Below are 22,305 nucleotides of genomic sequence, written 5' to 3' on the forward strand. Positions count from 1 at the left end.
TTATGACATACTATGACGTTTTATGACAAACTATACTATGACTTTTTAGAATTTTTATATGACATGCTATATTATGACATACTATACTATGCTTTTATATGATGTACTGTACTATGACTTTTTGACATTTTTGCTATGTATTTTAACTTTTTTGAAATTTGTATCACATACAATGACTTTTTGTTATTTTATTACATAATATGAATTTTTGACATACTATACTAGGAATTGTTTGACATTTTATGACATACTATACTAGGACGTTTCTGACTTTTTATGACATACTATACTATGACTTTTTGGACATTTTGTATGACATGCTATATTATGACATGACTATTTATGACATACTAGACTATGACTTTTTGGACATTTTTTATGACATGCTAAATTATGACATACAGTGCTATGACTTTTATATGATGTACTATATGATGACTTTTTGAAATTTTTACAAAATACTATGACTTTTAGACATTTTTATGACATACTATACTATGACTATTTTTACATTTTTATGACATCCTATGATGTTTTTGAAGTTATTACATACAATGACTTTTTGACATTTTATTACATAATATGAATTTTTGACATACTATACTAGGATTTTCTTTAAATTTTAGGACATACTATACTATGACTTTTACAACATACTATACTGACTTTATGACATACTATACTATGACATTTGACATTTATGACATACTTTTATGGAAATTTTATAACTTTTATGAACATAATGTGAACGTTTGACATTTTTATAACATACTTTGACTTTTTAGAAATTTTATGACATACTATGACGTTTTATGACAAACTATACTATGACTTTTTAGAATTTTTATAGACATGCTATATTATGACATACTATACTAGTTTTTATGATGTACTGTATATGACTTTTTGACATTTTTGCTATGTATTTTAACTTTTTGAAATTTGTATCACATACAATGATTTTTCTTATTTTATATACATAATATGAATTTTTGACATACTATACTAGAATTGTTTGACATTTTTAGACATACTATACTAGGACGTTTTTGACTTTTTATGACATACTATACTATGACTTTTTGGACATTTTTTTTATGACATGCTATATTATGACATACTATTGCTGTGACTTTATATGATGTACTATATGATGACTTTTTGAAATTTTTCCAAAATACTTTTAAACATTTTTATGACATACTATACTATGATTACTTCTTATGACTTACTTATTCTATGACTTTTAATAATTTTTTGACATTTGATACAATGAAATTTTGACATTTTTATAACATACTTGGACTTTGTTGACATTTTAATGACATACTATGACTTTTTATGACATACTATACTATGACTATTTTTGACATTTTAGGACATACTATACTATGACTTTTACAACATATTATACTGACTTTATGACATACTATACTATCACTTTTTTACATTTTTATGACATACTACACTAGGACTCTTTTGGATTTTTTTGACATATTATACTAAGATTTTTTGGACATTTTTTATGACATGCGATATTATGACATACTCTACTATGCTTTTTATATGATGTACTATAGTATGACTTTTTGACATTTTTATTATGTATTTTAACTTTTTTGAAAATTGTATTGCATACAATGACTTTTTGATGTTTTATTACATAATATGAATTTTTGACATACTATACTAGGAATTGTTTGACATTTTATGACATACTACTAGGACGTTTCTGACTTTTCATGACATACTATACTATGACTTTTTGGACATTTTATATGACATGCTATATTATGACATGACTTTTTGTGACATACTAGACTATGACTTTTTGGACATTTTTTATGACATACTATATTATGACATACTATGCTATGACTTTTATTATGTACTATATGATGACTTTTTGAAATTTTCACAAAATACTATGACTTTTAGACATTTTTATGACATACATACTGTGACCTTTTGACAAATTTATAACATAATTTGACTTTTTTAAATTTTCATGACCTATACTATGTCTTTTTATGATATACTAAACTATGACTTTTTGGAATTTTTATGTCATACTATGACTTTTTGGGATTTACTATACTATGTTTTAAAAAAAGTTATAACTACTATACTATCACTTTTTTACATTTTTATGACATATATACTAGGACTCTTTTGGATTTTTTGACATATTATACTATGACTTTTTAAATTTTTATGACTGCGATATTATGACATACTCTACTATGCTTTTATAGATGTACTATACTATGACTTTTTGAAATTTTTATTATGAATTTTAACTTTTTTGAAATTTGTATTGCATACAATGACTTTTTGTTATTTTATTACATAAAATTAATTTTTGACATACTATACTAGGAATTGTTTGACATTTTATGACATACTATACTAGGACGTTTTTGACTTTTTATGACATACTATACTATGACTTTTTGGACATTTTGCATGACATGCTATATTATGACATGACTTTTTATGACATACTAGACTATGACTTTTTGGAATTTTTTTTTTTTAAATGCTGTACCATGACTTTTAGACATTTTTATAACATACTATATTATGACATACTACACTATGACTTTTTTATTTTAGTTTTATTACATTTTTATGAAATACTATACTATGAATTTGTTGTCATTTTATGACCTACTATACTATGACTTCTCATGAGATACTATACTACTACTTTTGAATCAATTATGTACTACACTATGACTTAACATTTTTATGACATAGTATGCTATGACTTTTGGACAACATACTTTGACTTTTAAAAACAATATGACATACAATGACTTTTTGACATTTTATTACATACTATATTACATACTACATACTTTTTAAAACATACATACTATGACTTTTTATAAAATACTATACTGTGACTTTTGACATCTATATTATATACTAAACTATGATTTAACCTTAACATTTGATGATATACTATGATTCTTTGACATTTTTATGACATACTGTACTATACTATGACTTTTGCTATGCTGATTTTTTTATGACACACTATACTATGACTTTTTTAAAAATACTATATTTTGACTCTTTACATTTTATGATATATTATACAAAGATGTTTTTGACATTTTATGACATATTCTACTTAGAATTTTTAACATTCTTATGACATACTATGTTATCTGTGAGTGCTGACCGTGGTTTCTTTTTTAATAACAGTAATATAATGAATAAAAAAAAACTAACAAGGCACATGACTTTCTGCATGTTTTTCTAGGTTGCATTTCACATCCAACCATACAGAGGACGAAACGACCAGAGTGTGCATGACAACATCAAGTACATCATTGACAGGTAGGCTGCTCTCGATCAACTTAAATAGAAAACCATTAAGATTTCATGTACAAAAGAAATACAACCGAAAAAGATGCAAAACTTTTATTGAGAAAAGTACAAGATTAACAACATTACACATCACAGTTTTAGGCCTTTCTTTTCTTTTTTCCCCCCAGCCCCCATCCCCCTAAACACACACACACACATACAATGTAGGACAATCCAAAACTAAAACCAGAAAGTATTTTTCTAGTGTGGGAAGGATAACGGTATATTTCCCTAAAGAAGTGACATTTTTTTGAATATTTGGTAGTGATTGTGCCATTTAGGCTCTGCATGCACATTTCATTATAGTACGGAAAGTTGTGAGAAGACATGAAATTTAAATGTAAGTTGACTTTTTTCAATGGTATGTTGGAATACACTAGGTCCTGCAGTCCGTGAGGCAGCGACAAATTCTCCTCAATTGGTTTCCAAAAGACTGAAGATCCAAGATTGAACCATGTAGATAGAGGGTGTAACAAAAAAAGGGCTGAAATTATATTTTAAAATCTAGGAAAGGCAGCCCTCCTTGGAAACTTGTAAAACTAAAAAACGTTTAAAAACAAATTTCTGATTAAATAAAGCCAGTTTTCATAACAACAAATATGTTTTTGAAGCAAAAGAATTTTTCCAAATTTTTAAACATCACTTTTGCTCTGAAAAGGAACATGCGTCAAATACATACAAACTCAATAGCCCAAATACCCCAAAGATATTTAGTTTCCAAGCAATTTAATAAGAAATAGAAATGCAAATCTTCATATTTTGCTTCTATAGTGATGGTGTAGGTTGTCAATGAAGAGTCCAAAAGCTTCTAGCCTTTTATCTAGCACATTTATTCGGTCATAATTTTCCCTCGACCAACATGTTTGTCCATGAAAGCACATTCTGAAAATATCTGCAGAGTTTTTATTAAATTTGCTAAGGACAAACCTGATAAATGACATTAGGTTAAAATAATATTTACTTGTCACCAAAAATCCAAAACGAGAACATTGTCAAGAATCTTACTGATTTTGGTCTTCCCAGACAATAAACACTTTAAATTTTCAGCACAAGCTTTTTTCCTCGTTATCCTCATGTCCCAATTGTCATATTGCACAGACTGTACTGACACTTGTTGACCACAATAATGCTCCTCAGTGCATAAACCCTTTGAATTAAAGTTCCCCATGGTCTTTTCTCTACTAACAGACTTGGGAGAAAGCATTTTTTAGCCCCACTGCTTTGCTGTCAAGCCTTGGAAAATTATCAGTAAAGAGCTGTAAAGAACATAGCAGCCTCTTGACTCGTTATTAAAGCAATAATTGACTGTGTTATTGTTGTCTTCAAAGGTACAGTGAACATGGAGCCTTCTACAAGTTTAGCTCCAGCACAGGGAAAAGTCTTCCCCTATTCTACATCTATGACTCCTACCTGACTCCTCCTGAGTCCTGGTCTGAATTCTTGACTCCCACAGGCTCCCATAGCGTGCGCGGCTCAGCCTATGACGCCATCTTCATTGCCCTGATTGTGGAGGAGCGTCACAAGCACGACATCCTCGCAGGTGGCTTTGATGGCATGTACACTTACTTTGCTTCCAACGGTTTCTCCTTCGGCTCCTCTCACCAGAACTGGAAGGCCATCAAAGCTTTTTGTGACGGCAACAATCTCCTCTTCATCCCCAGCGTCGGACCTGGTTATATCGACACCAGCATCCGGCCGTGGAACAACCACAACATGCGCAACAGGGTGAACGGTCGTTACTATGAGACGGCCCTGCAGGCAGCGCTGAATGTGAGGCCAGACGTTGTCACTATTACATCTTTTAATGAATGGCACGAGGGGACACAGATAGAGAGGGCGATGCCCAAAAAAACGGTGACCCGTGTGTACTTGGACTATCAGCCACATGGACCCGATCACTACCTGGAGTTGACCCGCCGCTGGGCAGAGGAGTTCAACAAAGAGAAGGAGCAGTGGCTCATGTGAGCTTTTATTGATCAGACTTGAAACAGCATGCACAAGTGTGTGTACACATAAAGGAGAAGAAACAAAAGAGAGAGAAATGAATGTAGAGATCAGTTATTATTAAAAGGTTATTCTGGGGAATTTGTTCCATTGACAGCCCAGAGTCCTTGAATGGGTCAAATGGTCTTTGTTCACTTAATGCAACTTAATGGATTGTCTCAAACACGGCGAGAAAACTGTCACCACATAATTGAATGACCTGAGACGTAGCCCACGTATAATCCTTGTTTCCTTCTCTGCAGTTTAATAATATATTTGATTACAATGGCCAGACACTCATGGTTTTGCATTCATTCACAATTGGCTGTCAAGTCGAATGAGACCCTAATATTGATCTTTGAAAGCAAATGCTTATTTTGTAATAGGTAAAACTATTGCTTAAAGAGTAAAATGTGTTATTTTGTTACACATTTTGGTTTGACACAACATTTTCAGTAGGATGTTGTATCATTTGGGATTTGTTGCTAACCAACAAAGGCATTCAGTGTCAGAGTATGTTAATCTATTTAGCAAAGTAAAGCAAGTCAGACAGGTTGTTAAAGTATAGGAACTCTAAACTTGGCCTTAAGGTTGTTGCGTGTAATTCCCTTTAAGGAAAGCCACATTCATGTCGGGCACACACAAGCTTCTGTCACTTAACCAAAAACAACAGAATCAGAAGTTAAAAAGTTAGGATTGAGGCTCAATGTTTGAGTGTCTGAATAAAACTGTACCACTTGCTAGATCACTTTGCTTTATCTTTGTGTGATTTCAATTGATAAAATCCTACTGTCTATTGAAGTAAAAAGTACTTTCACTTTTAAGAATAAAACTATGCTATTTGGTTATGAAGGACACGTCTGAGTAGTTTCTGCTAGTTTTATTTTCTTCAAAAACACATTACTTCCAGACACCTAAAAATAAAGATGTACTGTATGTCTCAAATATTTCCTTATGCATGAATCAGACTGTCTTGGTTGTTTTTTTTCACCAATCCTGTTTGTAGTATTTATGGACAGGATATCAAGGCGTAGTTAGGGTGGGGAGGGGTTGCAGTTCAGTGGGCTGGGGATCTCATTGTTTGTCTTTGCAGATGATGTGGTCCTGATGGCATCATCGGCCTGTGAACTTCAGCACTCACTGGATCGGTTTGCAGCAGAGCGTGAAGCGGCTGGGATGAGGATCAGCACCTCTAAATCTGAGGCCATGGTTCTCAGCAGGTATTACATTCAATTTATCGCACCGTTGTGACGAAAAGAGAGCTGAGCCAGAAGGCAAAGCTCTCGATCTACCGGTCAGTGTTCGTTCCTACCCTCACCTATGGTCATGAAGGCTGGGTCATGACCGAAAGAACGAGATCCAGCGTACAAGCGGCTAAAAGGTTTCCTCAGGAGGGGGGCTGGTGTCTTCTTTAGAGATAGTGTGAGAAGCACAGTCATCTGTGAAGAGCTCGGAGTAGAGCCGCTGCTCCTTCGCGTCGAAAGGAGCCAGTTGAGGTGGTTCGGGCATCTGGTAAGGATGCCTCCTGGGCGCCTCCCTAGGGAGGTGTTCCAGGCACGTCCAGCTGGGAGGAGGCCTCGGGGAAGACCCAGGACTAGGTGGAGAGATTATATCTCCAACCTGGCCAGGGAACGCCTCGGGATCCCCCCCAGTCGGAGCTGGTTAACGTGGCTCGAGAAAGGGAAGTTTGGGGTACCCTGCTGGAGCTGCTGCCCCTGCAACTCGATACCGGATAAGAGGACGGAGATGGATGGATGAAGAAGACTGCGATACTGAAAAACAAAACTTTTATTGTGACTGACTTCCATCGTAAGTTTACATCGGGCATTGACAATGTAAAAAATGCTCCAGTTTAACATGCAGGCTGGCGGATGAATTTCATGCCGTGTATCAACTTGGGCAATGTGCAAGTCTGAAATATTACAGTATTTTATACATTGAAATGTAATGTACTGTAGTTTAAGCTACAACATAAACCAGTCATTGTAACCGTAGCAGGTGACCAATTGTAGTGCTAACTGACTTGTGGGTAAAATAAACAGGGGATTTATAATTTAATAAATAGTTTTGGACAAGTTTGATGTATAGTCCACGCAATTCCCAGAACCCATCCCTTATTACAAAGAATTATTCAGGCCATAAAATAGGTGCTTAGGATATCACTTACTGTTAAATTAATAAAAATAAAAACCCAAACCATTGTTTTCTCCGCTAAGCCACATTGCTTTGACAATACAAAAGAGGGTAGTTTTAATTTTATGCAACAAAAAAAAAAAAATCCATACATACACATACTACACAGCTGATCCTTTTTCTGTAATTCTGAATAAATGGTAAAGAACTGTGACACTCCCACATAATCCCGTAATATTGGACCAATAGTAAGGCAGAAAAAATGTTCAACAGTTATTAAAACCCTTAAAGCAGCCACCAGAGAAAAAAAAAAAAAAACAGCAATCAAGTTGCTCCTGAGTTCTAGTACTTCCTGAAAAAGATTCATTCTTCCATGTCAACATGAAAAGGATTCATCTTTTCTGAGAAGCCCCAGGTCAACGCCGGCTGGGCGTCTCAGCGCGTGTTTTGGAGTGTAGAGAGTTCAAAAGGTCATTCTTGCCCCGAGTCTTCTGACAGTCCATATTTGTGCTCCAGCACATTAACCGTAGAAGAAAGGGCACTGAAAAGAGAATTACAGTCATGTTTCATTTAATGCATCAAGCGTCCGTCACAGTAAAGGTGGGAGAACACAATGCAATTAACTACTCTACATAGTATTTTATTATTGTTGGCACCCCTTTGCGGCTGAAACCAGATATTAGTCTGCTCGTTAATGAAAAACAGCCCTGACTACTTGAGTATTTACATTTTGTGACTGTACACACTTGACTACATTTACTTGACTTATTTCCAGGAGTCATAATCCTTTGTGCATGTATTCCCCTCCTCACCGAGTTGTGTAGTAAACAGGAAGGCACAATCACAACACTACATTACACTTCAGTTTTGCATATAGTCGTTGTCTCCAATTCACGTCATTTGAAGGCTGTACGACTGCAGAATGGGTTCTCTTTGTTGCCCTACAAATTTGCACAGGCAGTCAACTGTGTCCCAAATCCATACTACAGTTAATACAACTTATATACAGTTTGTACTACATACTTGTCATAGTATATTATTTCAGCATATTCTAAAATGTCAACAGCAATGCCAGACGTAAGGTGTCAAACTGCAACTTTAAGAGCTACTGCCAATTAAACTACAAAAAGAGTCATCAAAATGTTTCCCCCAAAAGTTAACACTTAATACTTTTTGCTATCCAAATTGATTTTGCTGCCGTTTCTCCACCACCCACAATTTATATAAATATTTTCTACCTGTAAGCATCTTCCATACTCTTACTCAAAAACTGACTGTAGTATTCATACTGTCTGCTTTGTCACTTTTACACTGTGAACACACTGCATCCTAAAAAAAAACAGCTAGAATCAGTAGTTTGGATGGATTTGGGACACAGGAGATGTATTTGGAAGCGCACGAGTTGTTATTCACATTACACTACCAGATGACAAACTGCAGGACCCGTCTCAGAGAATCGTGTACAGATCGCTTTGATCAATATTTATTTATGACCAAAATCTAAGCCATCATATCCTTTGTCGGACCTCTTTTGCGGCATTGAGGTATAATGTGACCTTTATCACGCTTACTTATTTTATATATTGACAAATAGTGAAGAAGAAGAAGAATATATCATAGGAAAAATGGGAATACACCTAATGCTAAATTAATTTTACAGTGCAATTATAAAAGATATGCTAACAGCATATTAGACCACCTTCTTGTTTTGTTTTTCTTTGCTTAAATTTTAATTCTCCTGTGAATTATTTTGTGGAAATGATTGGTGGATATGACTTCATTTGAACAAGGACACACTAAACTGCAGCAACTGAAAGCTAAGTAAGTAACAGCATGAACCCACCAGCCGGGTCTGATGACGCGGTATTTCCCAAGTACCGATAGGTCCACCACGGTTGATCCGAGGCGGCTGTTGTCTCCTACTGGTCCGCCATCCACCACCAGAGCTAGTTTGGGCCAGAGCTCCTGAAACTCCTTTAGGAGGAAAACAGCAGTATTAAAAGACTAGATTAGGTTCAACTTTAATGTCATAGTGCAGAGTATAAGTACAAAGACAACGAAATGCAGTTTGCGTCCAACCAGAAGTGCAAAAAGAGCAAAAAAGTGCAACGTGATACGAGTATAGACAGGACAAGAAATATAGTGCAGTGTAGACAGCAGTGTACAGTTGGTTTCCAGGATGTGGTTTAGAGTAATATAAATTAAATATAAATATGTGCAGTGTATTAGCAGTTACCTTTTGAGAGCAGAATAAATATGGCTATGAAATATGAACAATGTCTGAACAAAATGCACAGATATGTGCAATGTAGTAGCAGTAACATTATACTAGTAAGAATCATATAGATACATGCAGGGTATTATGAAAAAAGGATAATTTTGTAAACTTTAATGACAAAGAGATACAGTAAAACAAGGAGAGACATCAATCTGAATTAAGATGCTGGGAAACAGTGAATGTCAAACTGTTTCTCTAAACTTGCCATGTATTATTTTACCACTTACATTTACGGCCACGGTGCTCGTGTATGAGCTGATGTTGGCGCTGGTAAGTGCGAGTGGTTCAGCACACATCTGGCAAAGGCGTCTCATAAAGGCATGGTCTGGGATACGTACGCCTACAAGCTGAGGGGCACACGGACACGTAGCAACGACAGACGACCGACGTTCATTAATGAACCATTTGTTTGCAGTTTTATTTTTAGCAATATCCAGTCCAAATTGAGTGGGCTTACTGAAGTAAAGGGGTTGAGATCTGTGTTCAGTGCTTCAGATCTTTCCAACACCAGAGTGACGGGACCAGGCAGCAGGTCACCCAGCAGCGCTTCCTTCACCTTCACCTTGCAGTACCTGTCCATGGAAACCAAAACAATGGCAAAGTTGAGCAGAGCTTTTAAAACCGGTGGTACAGCGAGTCACTATCTGAGAAAGTTTGGATACTATGGCACAGTTCCAAATTGTAACTCTGTACCGTTCTAGGTTTAATCCAAGAGCTTGTCATTCGCGAGTCTGTTTTATCTCCTCTTTATTAAATGTGGGATTTACTTACAAATGCCTTGATGTAAAGACATCAGAGTGCATGTGGCGGCGCTTTCACTAGCTGCGGCTCGGAGGCTCTCTAAACTCTCTAAACTGTATTTTGTTGCATTGTACCTGTACATGTGTGATGACAATAAAGTTGAATCTAATCAAATCATAACCTTGCAAATTAATTAATAAATACCGGGTCACTCGAAATGTAAAGTCTTGTTGGCCTGGAGACCGTATCTCTGCCTCTACTACGTGTGACACATCTGTGGATGACTAATGGTAGGTCTACGAAGAAACTGAGTTACCACTGATATTTTAAAATACAAAAAAATATATATATATATCAAACTGTAGTTCTGTTTTGTTTTGTTTTTTACAGTTTTCAGCACCAATTTCAAAATGAAAATCTGTGGATCGTTTTCTGCTTGTGGTGGACGTGTTCTAACATTCTGAGATTAATCTGACATTTTTTTTCTTCAAAATCAGCGGAGAATTCTCCATCCGTAGATTCCGTGTGGCCCTGCTCATCACGCTCATGTTCACCATCCTTAAAACAACATCCTTTGGTGGAAAAATCGACAGACACACGTACGTTCACTTACTTATAGATATCCTGGATTTCTCCTACACAGATGGCCAGTGGTTTATGTCCATTTCGTCCTTTGATGTCGTAGGTTTTTCTGACGGCTTCAGAGTTCTGGGCCAGACATGCCAGGCCGTAGATGGTGTCTGTGGGTACACCGACCACATGACCCTCCTTAAGAGCCTTCACCGTGCAACTCAGGATTTCAGCAACATCTGAAGTTCAAAAATAAGGAGGACTAAAAACCGTGGGGGAAGAAAATATATGTATATGCGCAACTTTCAATAACACTGTATCAGACAGGTCAGTAGTACATTGTAAATTGATGGGGGGGGGGGGGGGGGGGGGGGGGGGGGGGGGGGGGGGGGGGGGGGCTGTACTGTCTGTGTGTGTGTGAGTGTGTGTGTGTGAATTTTTTTTTCTTCTAACTGATGCCTATTGTTCTTGCACTATGTCCTTTTTATTAAAACACTTACTAATCTAATCCCCGCTGTGGGCCTGATGAAGGATAGTCTTTAAATCAAAGTGGGAGATGTCCATGTCATGCATGTCAGCAAAATCTGAAATAGGGTCAGAAATGGACTTTTCGGTCCACCTGCCACAGGCTGGTGAGTTAAGCAAATCTAGCAGCCTCTCGCATATTACCAAGGCAAGGCAAGGCAAGGCAAGGCAGCTTTATTTGTGTAGCACATTTCAGCAACAGGGCAATTCAAAGTGCTTTACACAAAATCAGTTAAACAGATAAAACACAAGTACAAACAGTTAAAAATCATAAGCAATAAAAAAACGGTAAAACACAAGAATAAAAGTTACAGTGCACCAGTTACTAGCATGTAGCATGGCTCCAACCCTAACATGCTGCAAGTGATATGTTTGCGTCACCTAACGTCACTGACAGGCAGTCCGTTCATATTTATTCAGTAACATCTATCAGTCATTGAGAGCTAAGCCTAAGCACACGCACTTCTGCCGTGAATGTTAACGCTAGCTAACCTGTGTGGTCCTCCTGAGGAAGAGACGGGCCGTGGCAGCTCGGCGGCAACATGCGCAGCACTCTGGTCTTGAGCTCTTTACACATCTCTCCTCCGAGTCGACGAGCTGTGGCTGAACTGTGAGCCCTTCTGGATTTGATTAATTCAACAGCGACGTTACAAACGGACTTCATAAAACCAAAGCGGCGGATTTTTAATTTCACAGCCGGCGAGCATGTTGTCGTCTGACCCGGAAATAACAATTATCTTCCGGGTTACGCCCCCAAAGAATGACGCGGATTTCCTGATTGGGCCAGCGGAAGGTTGTTTTCTAAACACTTCAGGAGTGAATTTCGAAACTTTTGCGAGTCCATCCATATCATTAATAGGAAGAAAACTATCTATATAGCTGATCTACTGCAATTTTAAGGAATTATAATTATATAGCCTTAGCCCATCTCATCTTGTCTTTGTATTGTGTTTTTATGTTTTTGATGTTCATGTTTTAATCCACTCTTCTAAATTTGATTTATTTGTATTCATATTTATATTTATATGTCCTTTTTTTTCCTCAAGCTACTGTATAATAAACATTTTTTTATTTATTTATTTTTTTCTAATGCCAAACTGTTCAATAAATGTTTAACATGTTTGTAAAGTTTAGATGATAATAAAAAAAAACCTCGTTATTTTCTAGATATGGGGGGGGGGGAGGAGAGAGAGAGAGAGAACTTCAGACGTTGGAGAATTGACGGGGGATTATGTCTTTTAATTTTAAATTATATTGATATTGAACAAAACATTTCACGCAATAAGAAAAAAATCCATATATTATTGCTCTTTTTGTGGACTTGAGGTAAAAAGGTTTTTATGTCTGTCTCTAGAAGTATTTTTATTAGGCATATCTCATATCCAAGAAAGTAGCCATCAAAATGTTAAAAATATACAAAAGGTAACATGGTTTTCAAACAATCCAAATCGCTAGCAACCTTTTTGAAAACTCTTAAATATATTTTAATTGTACAAGATAATTGTCTGTGAAAGTCGAACCATTTGATTTATTACTTTGTATTCCCCTTGTCTTTTATTTACTTCCGAACCATTGACACAATGTTACTGCTAAAGTTTGGTATAAAATAATTTAGTTATATATATGAAGACATATTCTAGTCTGGGGTTGGCGCTCCTTAAATGCTGTGTTTTGGAAATATGCAATATCTAGAATAAGCATTTCTTTACTAACAAGTTCATTTTTTGTCCTGCCTGCTCTCTTCATAGGCTTTTTTTTACGGAAGAAATGTTCACATGGCAGACTAGGAAAAACACAGGTGTATCCAATACCATTAATGATGGCCGCATTCCACTCAGGAGAGGCCCCTGGTACTGTGCATGTTGACTCAGTAAAACAGATTACTGGGACATTTAATGGAATTGAGCCATCGTTAAGGTTATCAATTTCAGCTGTGGTTTTCCTACTATGACAAGGCTAAACTGTTTGTGAAAAAGGTTCATTGTGGAAATTGACATCACCTATCAGTAACTGCTTAAAAAAACACACAAGGCACAGATAAAGAAATACAGAGTTCACGGGGAAAAGAAAAGGGCTATGGTCATGGCTTCGAACACAGGTAACAAAACATGCATATTTTCAACTTAGCTGTTATTATTTCTCCAAGTATGTTTGTAAAACGGTTGCAGGTTGTACAGAAGACACAATGACCGTGCAGCCTGATGAGGGCGTTTCGCGGGCCAGACAGGTCAGCCACGTTAACCTTTTAATGTCTGACAAAACTAACTGGCAAGTAACAAGTTATATCCTCCACAGAACCTGGAGGACACCGAGGACAGACTGGTGACCCTGTCTGAGCAAATAACTCTGTGCACCAGAGTCTCTAATGACTTGAAAGATCTAAGTGATATTCTAGTGGTGAGCTCACTTTTCTGTCCTTGGGCATTTGGGATTTAATGCAGATTTTTAACCGTTAATCTGTTTTTTTCTCACAGAGAAAATCTCTCCAGAATGTGTCCTTACCACTGAGGAAGTGACCAGAAGTGGAACAAACCATTCCCCTCCCTCCCCCATTTTTATAATTAAACAAATTAAAGATCGTCTGCCAATTTAAACTGAAGACTTCATTGAGCAGAAGAAGCTAACATTTCAGTGACAAGGATAAGGGTTTATTAGTATTATATTGCTCTCAATTCAGAAATGTATTGTTACTTTATATGAAACAAGCATAAGCAAACTTCACATTATACATTCTTTAAAAAAAAAAAAAAAACTAAACTTTGAATTAAGTCACTCTTTGGGTGTAAGACATTCCTTTGGAAGCATATGGTTTCTTTTTAAATATTGCCCAATTGAGAATCTTTCTTGATCTAAAACACTGATCAAGCTGCTTCCAAAAAAATGTCTCAGTAATTTGCTGACATGAGCATTTCAGGTAAACTACAGAGACAAACTTGGGTCACATCACAAACCATTTCTGCCTATTGATTAAACAAAACTATGTTTTGACTCATTAGTGATGATAAATAATAACCCACATCAAATTTTAAATGTGAAAGGCTGAGATGATTACACAAATGGAGTTAGCCCAAATGAAACAACTTGCTTACACTTGACCAAAATAATTCTTAAAACAGAATCATTTACTTAAAATTATCCAGTTGGTTTTAAACAGATTGTAGAAAGATTGCAGTGTTGCCACATTCATGGGAACACCACTCCAAATGTGAAATGCAATATACTGGAGTTCAAGAAACATGCTTTTAACATTGTAGGCAATGGAAAGGCAACTTTTGCCTCTTGAGTTCCGCATATAAGGTTGTGGCAGAGTATCATTTAACAAAGGGAGGAATACATATCGTCTTGGAGTCAGTATTTAAACTGGTGAATGCCGCACATAAAATTGCATAGTTTTGTTTTTTTGACAGTATGCATGTATAATATATATATATATATATATATATATATAGATGGTATGAACTTAATTTCTGGCAGTAATTTCAGAGTGCCTTAACAAGAAAAGGGTGAGTAAATGATCAACATTTTTTGTAATACAATTGAACCAAGTAGGGACACTCCTGATCTCTCATACTGCATATGTGGAATGGTTTAGAGCACACGGTGTGACTGGAGCCTTTTACAACTTATTAACTGCCTTCTTGGCACCTCCTAAATGTTGGCAAAAATAAAGCCAAGCATGAGTTATGTAACATGCATGTCAGTTTGGTTTGATCCCACAACCTGGAATTTAAATGTAGACTCACATCAGTTATGCTGCATATCAATGAATGACTTTCCAAACAGACAGCTGCAAAACAATAATTTATAGGAAAAGCACACGCTTTTTTGTCTCAATGCTTTTGCCTTATTGTGATCTGCTGCTGGAAAGTTTGCCAGAGACTCAGTGAAAATGAGTGTGTTGGCATGTTAATGGCAAGTCTGTCTAAAGCAGAGACTGCCAAGGCAAGGAGGCTCATAAAACAGTTCTGTTGTAAGGCTAAGTAGCTCTACACTCTAGTATACAGGGCATAATGCCTTTGTTCAATCATCATTGCATTGTGTCCCATGTAAAACAATACTGTTAAATTGTACTCTCAGCAGGAGGCTATGTGTTACATATATTTTCTTACTTTGGGGACTGTACAAAAGCCCAGCTGCTTGAAGAACTATTCAACTAAACACAGCAAAAACACATCTGCATAAATGTGACTGGGGGAAAAATACAAGGGTAGAGGCTATACATTAGCTCCAAACTCAGTAATTCAAAAGTTTTTACAAAAATACAAATTCTAGAATAATCTACAAGTTTCTCAAATGTTTACACTAAAATGTACTGTATTTACACTGTCGCCAGGACACCATCTTTTAAATGCTACTTTAACAGCAGTTGTATACAAAAAGTATGTAGTGGTGCTGCACCTCAGCTAAAAAGCTGTCAGATTACTCACTTTACAAGTTAGTGTGCAATAAACAGGGAAGAGTGCAGCAAAATGTAGGGCGACTGCAAGTGTGGGGCATCTGGTGAGAAAAACTTGTCTGAGTAACAAATTAATGGAACCAGGATCAGTTATGACTTGATGCATCCCTGAGAGGGTCACAACCCTATAACACATGGGATGTTGACAGTAGTTCCTTACGGTTTCATTTTTGCAAACAAGCAGATCAAGAATAAATTTTCCACTTTGCAGTCTACAATCATCTTTTCTCAAACTTGCTTTTAGCAATATCATTACGTTTTTAAAAAGAAAAAAGCAAGTCAGTAACAAAAACTCAACTTAAAAATACAAGTGATTGGAATAAATTAATAGATTTCTCTGCTATCTTGAAGATAATAGTATTATCAGTATAATGAAAGAATCAAGTATTTAAATAAATTAACATGTACAATTTTAAATTAGTTTAAGTTATAGGCAACTTATTGATTTCACTTAAGACAGACAGATTGGATCACAGGTTCTTTTCTCAATTAGTAAATAACTTTGTAAGTAAAAAATAATAATCACATTTTCTGGACTACACTAGTCTTCCTAGAAAACAAAAATACTGAGGAAATCACTTCATATTTAATGACAGCTATGTGTGTGTGGGGGGGGCTATGTGGCAAACTGCTTCAAATTCCTACTAGGAGCAATACAATTTAAATTCCTCTAATACAGTGCTTCCTGGTCAGTTGCATACCAGCTTTGAGCATTTGTTAGGACCTTTAGTACAGTACAAGCATATACAGACACATTTGTTTTCCTGCTCAGGTGTCTGATCTTCAAATCAGGAAAATGGAACTCTAAGTTATCAGTGATCAGACAACACTCATTTGTTTCATTCAATCAATTCAGGGTGGATATTGAGGGGTTATTATATACAGTTTGATTATGTTGATAAAGGATCTACTGCCTTTTCTCTGCATTCATTAACTTTGCTAAATCTCATTAAGTAAACTAATCCTTTTTTTAAACTCAACTACTGCAATGAATCAACAGAAACAGTCATAGTTTTTGTGTGTGTGTATATATATATATATATATATATATATATATATATATATATATATATATATATATATATATATATATATATATATATATATACACACACACACACACACACACACACACACACACACACACACACACACACACACACACACACACAGTATAATGTTAAACAATGCTATACAGAACAGAATGCACTGCAGGTGCAGGGGGTTTGATACACGAATGACTCGAAACGTGGGAGGACTTGATGCCTGTGGATGAGTTGGTGCAACAAACACATGATGCCAGACTCAAGGCATCTCTACTAAGGATTGCCATCAGTGGCCATGTTAAAGTCATCAGCGACCAGCAGCAGAGCCTCAATGTTGCCAGTTGTCTCAGGGCTCTGCAGGGAAAGGAAGTCTGAGACATCCATATTGGCTAACCCACCAGACGAGGGAGGGTTTGTGGCAGTGCTGCTCCCTATCGAGGAGACTGTCTGAGCTGAGTAGGAGGAAGAAGAGGGTGCCTCCTGCCTCACCTCACTCACCTTAGAGGACAACTCAGGGAGACAGCATGAAGAAGATGAGGTGGCTGAATGATGTGGAGGCTCTGGGGGTTGCGATAGTGGGGGAGGAGGGGGCTCTGGGGGTTGCGGCTGTGCTGGGGCTGAAACAATGGAAGAGGCACTCTTTGAACCCTTGTCTTTAGCAGCGTCCCTGCAGGCACACTGGCACTGGCAGGACTCCTCCTGTTTGATGATGATGACAGGCAGACTGAGGCCGATCTGCTGGACTGAGCTGCCTAAAAACAGAGACACAATTTAAAGTTCATTGAAAACCAGAAGTAAAAAACACACTTGCTTTCCAAGTGTCCTGCAAAGCTTTTCAAAATTAAATTACAAACTGCTCAGTAAGAAGTTGGCATTGATCAGTTATTGAATGAGAAGAGAGCAGAGTTGATGTCAACAAACAGAAGAATGTGACTGAGGGAAAACTTGTTCCATCAACTTTCAAAGCAGTTTATATCTTGTTCCTTCTCAGCATTTAAACGAAAACTCCAATCAGAAATGCTTAGTTATGACTCTTTCAAAGAAAATAATGTGGATAATAAAAAAGCTGAAACAAGAGGTTAATTAATCGCAAGTTGACAACACTTGTTCTTTTCCTATCCTGAATATTTTTTAGGTTATTGTTCTTGTGCCTTAACTTGTCATTTGTATTATTTAAATATTGTATCATTTTAACTGTTCTAGCACAGTGGCATGAGTTGAGTGTCAGCATCTTGGAACTGCTTTGGATAGTAAAACCATTGGGACTGTATGTTAGTGGAGCTTACTGGACACCACTCTACTATCTAATGAATCCAATTAAAGCTAAGCACTGCACTGGGTGTCAACACAAATCTATCATTTCATTACAGTCTTTTGGCCAATGTCCCGAACATGAAAATATATTGTAATTTACTACCCATTGACTTACCAGCATTTCCTCCCACTGGTATGGCTGTCGTGAAGAAAACTTTTTCCACTTTTGGAGCTCCTTGATGTGGCTGCAAACAAATGTTAAACATCACTGTTGTAACTGGATAGAAAAAGCTGGGGACATGCTAGTACTATGAGGTTGATTTGCACCAGATTTCTAACCGTATTAAAATGATAATTATGGTGTGTCTGTGTTTTATTAAAAGTAATATTGACAAAGTAACACCTATGCCTTTGCTACACTTACTGTAAATACAGAGTCAGTGCTGACCATTGTCTTAGCTATGCCCACTGGTTTAGTTTACATATTTGTTAAATTAGGCTTTTGCATAATTATGTAAGTGTGTGGCATGTTGTTTGCTAATCCTCCCACATGAACACACTTATGATTAGAAGACAACATGCAAGAAATCCCTAACTTAATGCATGTAAGGATGTGTTAGAACAAATCACAAAATTAGGGCTGGTAAAAATCACATCACCATTTCTGTATGGATGCATTACTCACGGTTTGTTCTGGGTTCTGTTGGCTGTTGGCAGCACTGCTGAGGATCCACTGGAGGTTCTGGTCCGACATGACCAGGCCGGGCTGCAGCAGGTTTGGGGTGGGAGCTATGGTGATAGTGGCAGGGGTGTTAGCCAAACCATGGCCTGGGTTGGGGGCAGGGATGTTGGCCAAAGGCACAGGTTGAGAAACAGCTGCCAGAGCATCTGTTGCGGTGGCAGCAACAACAGAAATAGGTGCGGTGCCTGGTGCTGGGGTGGTCAGTGCTGGAGCCACTGGAGGAGGAGTGGAGATGGCTGGTGGTAAAAGTGTGGTCTGGGTGGCACTATCTGATGACAGGAATGTGGGGGGCAGTGCCACAAAGTGCTGGGTGGTGACATTGTTTGGCGCTTGGACAGAAGCCTGGGCAGGCACGTCAGAGATCTGCTGAGGCCCGGTTAGTTGCATGAAAGGCGGCGGCTGCGTGGAGCTGACAGTGGTGAGGACAGGGGCAGGGGTGGAGGCCTGAGAGGAAGTGCTCTGACTGAGCTGGGAAGGAGCCTCCATGACTGCAGTTTTGTGGGGACAGGGAGGTGATGAAGTAGGATGGAGAGAGAAAGAGATGAGAGACGATCCATCAGGCATTACCGACCGGGTAGACGTCTCCAGGCTGAAGGATTCCGCAAGGCTCTCTGAGGAAGAAAAACAAACTCCCATCAGTGAACAAAAACATTCAATACAATTCAAGCTGTTGGGTGTCAAAATGCACTGACCGTTGGGATTGGCATCATCTTGGCTGACACTATTTTCAGGACTCTGGAACATGAGCTCAAAGATTTTCACATTGCTGAGGTCCAAATTGTGAGCCTGTAATACAATGAAATGACTTTACTAATTACCACAACAGCCAGAAACTCTTGTTTTGTCTCTAAATAAACAAAGGATAAACTTAGGTGTCAAGTAGCTGCCTAGTAATTTGCATCGTAACCAGCTGGACAACTGCTCAACATTTTCAATCCACTGTCTGGTTGACAAAGCTGAAGCAAAGTCCAGACTTACATTATGGATGTTCTCTCGTAGCTCTGAGTCTGTAGAGATGAGGCTCAAGTCACTGAGGCACAGCGAGTGATTTGCGTCCTGTAATTAACAGAGGAATTGGACCTAATTAAACTTGCTAAGGATCAAGCACATCATTGTAGGGAAACGATATTGGAAAAGAGTACAACACCTATTGTATGTTAATGTCAAAATTGTTTGAAAGGAACCATTAACCACAAAAGCTAAACTGGCAAGTAATGACAATGGCATAGAAAAGTACTTTTCCTGTGAAGAAGACAAGCAAAGTCTAAAGCTAAACAATTTTCGAAATAACTTTTCAATGTACGGTGGTTAATGCAGTGTAGTGTGAACCCCTTGTTGTAGACATATGCATGCGTCCACATCATATAGATATGTAGATTTAGTTTTTAATAAAATTAATATTATCACTACCACAGTGTCATGTTGCTCTCAAGCTGTGCGTGGACAACATGTACCAACATCGAGAGACAAAGTTGCTGCACTGTGACTCACTTCAGAGAGCGGATGGGTGAGGGTGACAGTGAAGGGATGTCCTTTGTCGTGGCCTCGGATGTGACTCTTCAGACTGTACTGGCTGCTAAACGTCTTCTCACAGCCATCACTGGGACAGTTGAATGGCTTCTCCCCTACAGAATGAGGACAGAGAATGGAAAGCATAAGGACAGGTAAGAGCTCTATTAGCTCCTCCTCCGAGAGACCTAGGGTTCCGAAAATGGATTTCCAAATATTTTCTCCCATTGACGTCTGGAAAAATACGTATGTAAAAGAGTTTTAGACCATGCCTTAGGCTAACCTGCTACGATGTGACTCATAAGCATACAACATATCATTTTGAGTGAAAAAACTAACAACACAAAAATTAACAACACTGTGTACATATTTTAATTTCCGAGCAAAGAAGCTTCTCTTCTTATAAACCACCGCGCACCACTGAATAATATACAACCGCAAAGGAGCCTCTTGATCAACTTCCAATCCGACGACAGCCTTGCACACTTTTTCCTCCACACATAGTGGTTTTTATATAGTGAATGAACAGTTAATAGCAGTTATTTCAGTGGCAATTGTGTAATGATTGACATAACTCATACAGTATGAAGGCTACAGCAGCCTAGCTAAAGTAAACGGATAATGTTAACTAACGTTACCAACCTCCCTTCAAAAGTCACAATTTTGTAGGTGTTGTCCCTCATGCTGTTGTCAACTCATGCTAGAGGTGTTACGCTTAGCTGAACCTTCAAAGTAAATAAAGATACTGCGGGTGCCCAAATCTCAGCACAGACAACATGTGTTGTCTGTTTACTTTCTCTATGGCCTTGGCAGGGTGAGCAGCACTATCTTATCATAAAGCTACTACGTCTCCCATCATGTAAGGAGGAAAAAAGTTGTAGTACACCATGAGCTGGAATGAGCTAGAAACATGAAACTTGGGGGAATAACTGGAAATGGTGTGCATGTGCTAGGGCTGAACAATATTGTGTTTTAGCATTGACATCGCAATGTGCGCATGCGCAATATTCACATCGCAGGACTTTGCGATGTTGATGCTAAAACTTTTTTGCTGCTTGATAAAAAAGTAAACTTCCAGCGTTCTCCTTTGATTATTACCATCCGACCCTTCCCCTTTAAGACAAGTAGCCATGTGGGCAACTTGTGTATGTGAAGTTAGTCCAACGGGGTTATTGTTACGGGAAGTGAGGCTCTCCATGTGTAGAAAAGTACCGTAGGCAGCAACTGCCGCTGACACAGTGATGCGCATAGTTTTGATGGGTAGTCAGTGAAGCTACAGTAGTCAGTGTTTTATGTTCGCTGCAAATACAAACTAAATCACCTGATTAATGCAACATAATCACAATGTCTCCCGGCCATTTTACCCACCGAAAGCTGCTTCCAGCCAGCTAATATAGTTAGCCTAAAGAAACAAGGAGTCCGTCTGTCCCAACTAACGTTACGGTTCAGAGCCACAACACTGGAAACATAACACTAATCCACAACAGAAGTCTGTGTCTGATCTAACGTCTTTTATACTGATTTAATACTTCTTAGATACACAGAGTTTGTTGCTAGTGCGCATGACATGCAGATCTGATCAATTTATCAAACTAACAAGCTGGCTCCACTAGTCGACCACAACCTGAAATTTAGAGGAAGCAAAATGCAGTCACTGTCAATCACGTTAGCCTGGATTGATAGTATTATA

The 22,305-nt window shown here is 37.6% G+C and overlaps 3 protein-coding genes across 6 annotated transcripts in view; 1 reads left to right on the forward strand and 2 right to left on the reverse strand.

Moving 5' to 3' along the window:
• Positions 1–6,215, forward strand: part of LOC116691725 (glycoprotein endo-alpha-1,2-mannosidase-like protein) — a 17,840-nt gene extending 11,625 nt beyond the window's left edge. Inside the window, exons 3-4 of the mRNA XM_032519583.1 lie at positions 3,272–3,348; positions 4,707–6,215. Coding sequence (XP_032375474.1) covers positions 3,272–3,348; positions 4,707–5,343 — 714 coding nt within the window. The 3' untranslated portion in view covers positions 5,344–6,215. The remainder of the gene's footprint in view (positions 1–3,271; positions 3,349–4,706) is intronic.
• A 1,399-nt stretch (positions 6,216–7,614) lies between these two features.
• On the reverse strand, positions 7,615–12,371 carry yrdc (yrdC N(6)-threonylcarbamoyltransferase domain containing). Its single transcript, XM_032519593.1, has 6 exons — positions 12,101–12,371; positions 11,127–11,322; positions 10,230–10,344; positions 10,000–10,119; positions 9,338–9,468; positions 7,615–8,035 (listed from the first exon to the last, which is right to left on the reverse strand). Exons 1-6 carry the CDS (start codon positions 12,270–12,272, stop codon positions 7,966–7,968), a joined length of 804 nt encoding a protein of 267 aa, XP_032375484.1. The 5' UTR covers positions 12,273–12,371; the 3' UTR covers positions 7,615–7,965.
• Positions 12,372–14,421: 2,050 nt separating this feature from the next.
• Positions 14,422–22,305, reverse strand: part of mtf1 (metal-regulatory transcription factor 1) — a 19,994-nt gene continuing 12,110 nt past the window's right edge. For all 4 annotated transcript variants that reach the window (XM_032518939.1, XM_032518936.1, XM_032518938.1 and 1 more), the window contains 6 exons: positions 20,598–20,731; positions 20,085–20,162; positions 19,799–19,892; positions 19,050–19,717; positions 18,540–18,609; positions 14,422–17,862 (listed from right to left, as the gene is read on the reverse strand). In XM_032518939.1, the coding sequence (XP_032374830.1) occupies positions 17,384–17,862; positions 18,540–18,609; positions 19,050–19,717; positions 19,799–19,892; positions 20,085–20,162; positions 20,598–20,731 (1,523 nt within the window). In that variant the 3' untranslated portion in view covers positions 14,422–17,383. The remainder of the gene's footprint in view (positions 17,863–18,539; positions 18,610–19,049; positions 19,718–19,798; positions 19,893–20,084; positions 20,163–20,597; positions 20,732–22,305) is intronic.

This window comes from Etheostoma spectabile, chromosome 6 (genome assembly GCF_008692095.1).
Source record: "Etheostoma spectabile isolate EspeVRDwgs_2016 chromosome 6, UIUC_Espe_1.0, whole genome shotgun sequence".
In the NCBI taxonomy this organism is placed as follows: Eukaryota; Metazoa; Chordata; class Actinopteri; order Perciformes; family Percidae; genus Etheostoma; species Etheostoma spectabile.